An 8,290-nucleotide genomic window follows, 5' to 3' on the forward strand; every position below is an offset into this window, starting at 1 on the left:
AATACCACTGTTGAGAGGCTGTTAGGTGCTTCCCTGCAGGATTCCTGAGCCTTCCTGAAAAACAAATACCAAATTGTGCTTTAAGGGAAGGGCCCTCCCTCTCGTCCACACCAAGAGGCTTTGAGAAAGAGAGATGTGATGGACCTTTAGCAGAAATATTAAGGAGAGCAGATGGACCATCAGGAGAGAAACTCCCTGAGGGGAAAACAGGTTCAGCTAGCCTGAGGAACAGGCCCAGCACAAAAGCACTGGTTGGCTGGTCTTTTGGTGGCTGAAGGGCTTTCAATAGCTGTTGCTGTTTTAAAGAGGTCTGGAAACCCCAGTTAGGTCATGACAGATTCAACAGTGACCTTGATGTGATGTGCAAAGGAAGGTTATGCACAAGATGGAACACAGGAAGGTCCACTTGAACATGAGAAACCTTTTTTGCTGTGAAGGTGAGGGAGCCCTGGCACAGGCTGCCCAGGGAGTGTGTGGTCTCCTTTTCTGGAGGTTTTCAAACCCACCTGGACATGTTCCTATGTGACCTGATCTAGGTGAACCTGCTTCTGCAGGGGGGTTGGACTGGATGGTCCCTTCCAACCCATCATTCTGTGAAAAAGCTACCTCTTATTTTCACTGCAATCGGATTCAGATTGATGTTATTACTCCTTTTCCCATGTGGATTTTTATTACTGCTTTATAATATGTAGCTCGTTTATGTTGATGCGAGTAACTTCAAAGCAATTTTAACTGAAGCACCTGACACTGATCAGCGGTCTGGATTCCGAGGGGCAGGTCCAGGCTGCTGCCCAGCAGCAAGGAAAAAAATGTGGGGGAAAAAATAACCCCAAGCACCACTGAGGACTTCGAGGACGAAGCCGCGCAGCGCGGCCGCTTTAAGGGCGGGCGGGGAGCTAGGCTCTCCTGAGCCCGGCCTGGCGCGGCGCGGCCCGGCCCCCGCGCAGCGAGGCGGAGCGAAGCGGAGGCAGCGGCCAGCGGCAGGTAGGTAGGTGTGGGCCGGGAGCTTCCCGGTCTCGGTCCCGCCCCGGCGGGGGGCGGTGCGGCCCTTGCGGAGCTGCGGCTGAGCCTTGCGCGTTGGTGGTTCTGCGGTCGGCCTTGCGCTTAGCCGGCGCTGCTGGGGCTGTCCGTGGCTCCCGGAGGCCAGCGGTCGCCTTGCACAGCGGTGACGAACTAGGGGTGTCTGGGTAGAAGCGGTGACTCGCTTCGGAGCGTAGCCGGTCGCCGTCGGCCTTTGGCCCTGGTTAGGTCAGGTTTTCTCTCGTGGGAAGCGTGGGGTCAGTGTGGTTATGCTTTGAAAGGCACCTGCTGCTTTCAGAAAAAAAACCCAACCAAACTTAAATTTACCAGAAATTGTTTTTTGGGGGGTTATTTATTTTGGTTGATTGTGGGTTTTTTTTTGGTTGAGTTTGCTGTGTGTTTTTTGGTGTGGGGTTTTTTTTGGATGGTGTGGGTTTTTTTAGTGTGTTTTTTTTACTTGCTTGGATTTGTCTCATTTTCCAAGCCCTATTCCCCCACTGGTTTTATTCCCAGCGAGATGGGAAGGCCAGGAGTGTCCAGCATCAAAGGATGTCTGTGCTGATGCTGTGCTGCCCTGAATGCTTATGCTCAGTTTGGCATTGTGAGCAGAGAGCTCTTGGCAGATACTTCTCTACTGACCATTTAAAAAGAGTAACCGTCATGTCGGATAATGCTAAATACACCTGATCTCAGCCCTGCTAATTTTGCAGCAATTTGTGGGGAATTGTCAGTGTTAGCTGACAAGATTTATATCAGATTTTGGTTAACTTCATGCTTGCTTAGGTAGATGATTATAGAGTTACTTTCTAGAAAGGCATTTGTTAATTACATTCATTAATTACATGGACTCTGCTGAATGGCGTTCCCTGATGTGGAAAAATGCAGAAAGTTGTCATGTGTGTTTATTTGTAATAAAAATATGAAGCCTTGAGCCAGTGACTTAAACTAAGGCTTAACTGGACTAGCAGCCCAAATAGCACAGTGTTATGAGAGGGAAGTTCACAATTCAACACTTCAGTAAGCGACCAAACTAAACCCTGTACTTAAAGCAGAGACCAGCACACCATGGAAATGCCACTAAATGCACGAACTTTTACTACTGATAAATAAAGAGAAATGGAAGTAATGAAATACAAAATGTTACCACTTTATTTTTATTAGCATAGTTTTTTCTGTGGTCCCATTCGTCTAATTTTTTTTTAAGGACAACCTCCACAGCTCTAGAGGGTGAAGCTGGCCACAATTCTACTGTGAAAAATGGGCAGGGATGTTTTAGTTAATGACGTCTCTCAGACAACTTACTGATAGGCCCTGGAAGGTCATGGCCGTACTGCAAAATCATAAGATTCAGGGGAAGAACCTTAAAGAGGGGTAGGTTGCTACCTTCAAGGCAGAGGGAGGGAGATGTTAAAGGGCTGCACAATTAATTTTTATCTCTATCAGCTGTCCCATTAACTGGTTGTTTCTCTCTGGACATATTCATAGCGCTATCCTGAGTGGGTCTGTTGATAGTTTCTTAAATGTCCTTCTTTCAGATTTCCGAGGTTGTTTGGGCAGGGGCAAGGCATGCATTCATGGTCACACCACAGCATGCCAACCTCTTCCTTAAAGCTCTGGTGTGGTGCATAGCCTTGAAGTCACTGAAGAAACATCACTCACATAGCATTGTTCTCCCTTCAGGAACTGTCATCCATTGCAATGAAAAACAACATCCTGTGAGTTTGCTTTGAGCTTTCTACCTCACCTGCTTCAGATAAGCTGTGCTCTGGGATCTCCTGGGGAGGGTTTGTCCTCAGGGAGACATGGCCTTCCATGGCTGGAAGCTGCTGCTCCTCTTGGGCAGGCAGGACACCTTTACCAAGGCTGTGAGGAGCAGGAGAGGAGGCCCCTCTCTGCGCTGGAAGCGCTGCTGCCATTGGAGTGCTGGCAAGTCTCTGGACCCTGAGGTGAGAGCGTTTTTGGAGGAGAACACGGAGGTCACCAGCAGTGGGCATCTCACGCCAGAGATACGACTGCGCCTCCTCACCCCTCGCTGCAGGTTCTGGAAGGAAAAACCTGACCTGTGGCCTTATGGGGACCCGTTCTGGGCAATTTACTGGCCGGGAGGCCAAGCCCTCTCCAGGTATGCAGCATGCATCACTAAAGGTGACAAGTCCAGTGTGCAGTGGGCCAGTGTCAGAGCTGGCTTGGTGTGTGTAGTCATTGCTAGCCTGTGTATTTGTCCTGTATGAGGGCCCATCATCCATACCACGCTCTGCATAGATGGGAGAGACACAGTTTCTGCTGAGTGACAGAGAAGTTTTCAGCACCTGATGTGTACAGAATAACTTACGGATCTGAAGTTGACATCTACTGTCTTTGGTGGTGATGCATGTGTTGACAGGGGAGCTGAATTTGGGTTTGTGGAAGGCCTCTGCAGTTCCCATCAAAATCTAGTGAGGTTTTTAATTTTATCATTATTTGTTGCTTTGTACAGGACTGTTATTTTGAAACATATGGGGTTCTTTTTTTCGTAGGAGGCAGACAGGAATGTGGATGTGTGTCTGCTCAGAAAAGTAGGTTTATGCTGATGCACTTGGAGTGCTGATTAACCCGAATCATTCTCCTCATCTAGGATTTCAGCAGCCTTATCGTCAAGCCTTACTGTGGCTGTCTTTTAGTCATATCAGAAGCCTTGTTTTGATTTTGGCCACTTACTGTCAAAATGTCTTTAATGTTTCTGATTCCTGGGAACTAGTTAGAGCTCTCTTATTCTGTAAAATCAAATCTTCCAGAGATTCATTTTTCAGCAGAAAAAGTTAATAATTGTTACAGCAAAGAACAAGCTGTCAGACATTCCTTGCACAGATGAAAGGGAACAATCTGAATTGGGGCTTTGCTGTTTGTCTGCAAGAAAGCATTAAAAGGAAGGAGTTTTTGACCAGGAAAAAGATGAGTCTTACACCTAAATTGTGAGTCGATTTGCCTGCTATGTAGATGAACTGGAGTGCTTCTAAACATTGCATAATTAAATTTGGTAGTTCCTACATTTTGTTATCAAATTATTTATATGCCTAGATATTTGGGTAGCACTAATAATTATCTGGCACTTCACTACTTTATTGACTTGTTGTTTATGCGCTTGTTTTGATGCATTGGGAATGTCAGAAATGAGCTGCGTAATGTGGAAAAGGAAAATGTGAGCATGAAACCGTACTGCTTCCATAACTGTGCTTGTTTCACAGTCGGCAATTCCACAAGATCATGAGTCTCCTGTTCCAAGCCATTCCTCTGGCTGTAATCTAAGATACCTTGTTAACCCAGCATGGCAGGCCAGGCAGCAGCCTCCAGCAGTGCCCTGTGTGTGCACCAGGGGATACAGCTGGCCTCAGGTGTCCTGAGTCACCACAATCATTAGCCACGACTTCAGAACCACTCAGCTGGAAATGGGGTCACTCACAGCATTAGTCCAGTTCATGCTCCACATAAGTTACAGCTGGAAACTCATTGCCAATCTAAGCATAGCCCCTAGAAAGGGGAAATGCAGCTCTTTCTGTGGAGGTCACACCCCTGTCCTTGACCCTGTTGGTAAACTAGGAGCTGTCCTGAGGGGAGGGATGGCCTCAGGGGGAGTGTTGCCAAACAACCAGTTGCTGAGTCTCTGCATGAATGCTCTACCTGGGTGCTCTCAGAAAAGGCAGCATCTGTAGATCTTCAAATGCTGCAACATGCTAGTAATGGTGTAACAAAAGAGTGGAAAGTGATTTTCATTAAAACCAAGACAGTTTACTAATTGGATTCAAAATTACATACTCAAAAGCACCAAGCTCTGCACGTCCAGGCTGTTTTGTGACAACATGTAGGATGGTTTAACAGTTGAGACTCAATGATCTTTTTAAAAGCCTTATAGAACCTAAACAATTCTAAGACAAGAGGCACGAGGTGTCAGGCCCTCATGTCTTTGGGGTGTCTGCTCTGGGTATGCTGTATTTTCAGTCCTGGTCTCAACCTTTCTGTTGTTGCCTCTGAATGGCTTAAACTGTTTAGTTTGAGGGTAGGTTGTCCTTTGTTCTCTCCCAGTCTGGGCTCTTGGGAACCTGTACATAGATGTGCGAGATTTAGGTGCCTCTGACACTTCACATTCAATGAGACCTCCTTCTGCCTTTCCTGCTGCTGCTTCTAGGCCCAGACATTCCCATCTATCCATCTACTTGCCATCTGCATTAGAACTCCTCTGCAGAAGCTGTGCTTTTCTGTGGCCCTGCGTTAAGTCAGCCATCACTCTTCATGCCAGGAGACAACACGAACGTACAATGGTTTCCTGTTTCTACTTTAACAGATGCTATGGCAAGTGGCAGCAAACTTCTGGCAATTTGCAGTAATTTATGTCACCTCTGCTCACTTAGTGCCTTCTCCTTTGCAGAAGATTGAATTTCAAGACAATTGTTGAAGTTCTGAACCCTCAGTAATGGCTGTATGATTTGTAATGTTTGACACTAACCACTGGTTGCCTTCTGTCAGTTCTCCATTTCCAGCCTAGAGGCTTTTGCTTGCTGACTCCTTATGGCAAGTGTCAACAACTAGATGAAGAGGCTTTCTGCTCACTACCTCTTCTTTTCTTGTCGCTGCTCAGGAACAACGTTAAGCACACTAGGAAGTATTTGCATCTGCTCAGGAAAAGAAAGGAGAAATTTATCTTCTTCCAGCAGCTGGATAAGCAGTATTTTAGGGTAGTGGGTAGGCTTTGTCTTTTGAGGGGTGCAGTATTCACTGTAAATACATCTTCATGTTTCTTCAGTCAAATTGCTTTTAATTCTACAAATCCTTACTTTCCAGTTTCTGATGCCAAGCATTTGAGCCACCTTGCAGTTAGTGTCTATTTAGTAGATAAGCTCACCCATCTGTCAGAGGCAAGGTGCTGACTGAAATGTTTCTTATTTGTTTGGATTTCTTTTTGTTTGGGGAGTGGGGGAAAAGGGAGAAAGGTGGTGCTTGATTCTTCTATCAGCAGAGATAAATAAGGAGCTATGTACCAGCTGGACATGTGCAACAGTGTTTTTAAGATAACATGCTTCATTGCATGTATGACAGGAACTCTTACAGAGCATAATAAAAAAACTAGTGTATTATGCAAACTTATGCAAGGTTTGCATAAAGTTATTCATTGCTTTAACAGTTTTTCTCTTCAGGTATATTTTAGATAATCCACATGTTGTTAAAGGACGATCGGTTTTGGATCTGGGAAGTGGATGTGGAGCAACAGCAATAGCTGCCACGATGAGCGGTGCATCCCAAGTCCTTGCTAATGACATTGATCCTAGTAAGACGCTTTTTTTTTGTTATCTCTGTGTAAAGATATTTATCAATTTTAAAAACAGATTTAACAGAGACTTTTCTTTGCTCCATTTGGGAGAAATTCACGTTCTGAACATGCTAAAAAGAGAAATGTTCTTTGCTAATATTAGAAGCTGCTCTGTACCAGCCTTTCCTGCATGAAGTATCATCTCTCCATAGCTCTTTACAACAACCAAGCAGCAAAGTTACTGTCAAGGGTTAGTTCTACATCATCACAGTTGTTTTGGAAGAGATCTTCAAGTGTTGGTGGCAAGTTGGCTTCTCTGTAGGACCATTGCATTTTCGTATGTTGGGGCTGAGGTTTTGCCTTTTTCCCTAGAGTCTGTTTCCCTGTAATTGACTAATTCAATTTCTTTGTAACTTAATTACTCTGTGGTTAGGGGGGAAAGTATATATAAAGATTAAGGCAGTTGGATATTCTGGTTTGATTCTGTGACTGGTTTCCATTGGTATCCAGCCCAAGAATAGTTCTTTCCTGTGTCATGATGCAATCAGGACAAAATTCCATCACTTTATGCCAGATTTTGACCCATAATAAAAACTGGAGGTCCCCTAGATGAGCAAAAATATTAATGGATAAAATTGAAAGACCTATCATGGACATTTGTAAAGGGGCTGAAAAGCAGAATCCTGAAATGTAACTTTGATATTACTTTGACTTTCCTTCAGTTGCAGGAATGGCAATGATCTTGAACTGTGAACTGAACCATCTGAATCCCTTTCCCATCACCATTAAGAACATCATTAACTCAGAGGCTGGCAACTGGGACCTCATTGTTCTAGGAGATATGTTTTATGATGAACAACTTGCTGATGGCCTGCATCATTGGCTGAGGAAATGCATCAGGATACACCAAACTGAAGTGCTGATTGGTGACCCTGGCAGGCACCAGTTTTTAAGTCACAGCATCCGCCGGCAGTTGCACAAAGTTATAGAATATTCACTTCCTGAGTATACGAGGCAAGAGAACAATGGATTAACATCAAGTATTGTCTGGAGTTACCAGCCTTCAAAGAGCTTAGAAAACTGCTGAAGCTGGCTTTCTAATGAATTTTGTCTCACTTGGTTGGCTTTTTTTGGAAGTGTGTAAATCACGGAACATGTTTGGTGATGCAAAGCAGATTCCTGTACCTTCGCTGCACTGATTTCAGTCATACCAAGGCTTTTGCTCCATTCAAGGTAAAAACCACATGCAAACTGTATTCACGCGGGCCTGTGCTGAGGTGCAAATACAAAGACAAGGTGACATGTAAGAAGAGTTTGCATGCTCAGTGTTTTTTGTGTATGTTCACGTCTTGCCCTTTGATGCTATTGTGAAATGTTTTGGGCATCCAGCATACTGCCTGGGGGAGAAGGTGGGAGCTCAAAGATTACTGCACTGCTTTCACAGACTTAGGCAGCTTATTAACAGAGAAAATTACTGCTGTCCTTCATAAAACTGTCTGCTGGATTATTAGCTCATTCTATGCTCAACTGAAAGTGCCTTGCTCTTTTTCTGGATATCTCTTCTGAATGTTAAAGTAACTAATTTGAGTCTCCCCCTTCCCCTCTATAATAAAAATTTACTCTTCCTTGAAGCTGCCAGAGCGGTTATTTTAGGAGTTGCACACAAATCTAAATTATGCTTCTTGAGAACTCTTGCTAAAATTAAAAGTTGTTTTTGAACTGTAAAGTGACTAAATAGCCAAGAGCTATAGGGTAACTTTACCCCCTGCAGAACAGGTCCAGTGATCTAAATTCCCTAACTTTGCTAGGTAAAAAAGGCAATTTATCACCAGGGAAAGATGGTGAAGGGAAGAAGAAATCTCTGCTTCTCCCGTGTTTCTGAACAGAAGGTAACTAAATACAACTAGGGACTAGAAGTCAGACATAGTTCTATTTCTCTTGAGAAGATGCTGGACAAGCTCCAGCATCACTCAGCTACAGCTGTCAAGG

At 44.5% G+C, this 8,290-nt stretch overlaps 1 protein-coding gene across 3 annotated transcripts; it reads left to right on the forward strand.

Moving 5' to 3' along the window:
* Positions 1 to 921: 921 nt before the first annotated feature.
* Positions 922 to 7,902, forward strand: ETFBKMT (electron transfer flavoprotein subunit beta lysine methyltransferase). 3 transcript variants are annotated; one of them, XM_062010347.1, is made up of 4 exons: positions 922 to 984; positions 2,701 to 3,142; positions 6,189 to 6,319; positions 7,024 to 7,902. In XM_062010347.1, the coding sequence occupies exons 2-4, from the start codon at positions 2,823 to 2,825 to the stop codon at positions 7,386 to 7,388; spliced, it is 816 nt and encodes a 271-aa protein (XP_061866331.1). In that variant the 5' UTR covers positions 922 to 984; positions 2,701 to 2,822; the 3' UTR covers positions 7,389 to 7,902. The 3 variants fall into 3 exon arrangements, with proteins under 3 accessions (XP_061866331.1, XP_061866341.1, XP_061866350.1); XM_062010357.1 differs by having other exon boundaries at positions 966 to 988; XM_062010366.1 differs by lacking the exon at positions 922 to 984 and adding an exon at positions 1,141 to 1,248.
* The last annotated feature ends 388 nt before the right edge of the window (positions 7,903 to 8,290 follow it).

The sequence above is a fragment of the Colius striatus genome, chromosome 1 (assembly GCF_028858725.1).
Source record: "Colius striatus isolate bColStr4 chromosome 1, bColStr4.1.hap1, whole genome shotgun sequence".
NCBI classification, from domain to species: Eukaryota; Metazoa; Chordata; class Aves; order Coliiformes; family Coliidae; genus Colius; species Colius striatus.

Coding starts and splice junctions, on each gene's coding strand:
- ETFBKMT (XM_062010347.1), top strand. CDS start 2,823: ATGGCCTTCCATGGCTGGAAGCTGCTGCTCCTCTTGGGCAGGCAGGAC. Junction 3,143..6,188: donor GGAGGCCAAGCCCTCTCCAG/GTATGCAGCATG, acceptor TTTTCTCTTCAG/GTATATTTTAGATAATCCAC. Junction 6,320..7,023: donor TGCTAATGACATTGATCCTA/GTAAGACGCTTT, acceptor ACTTTCCTTCAG/TTGCAGGAATGGCAATGATC.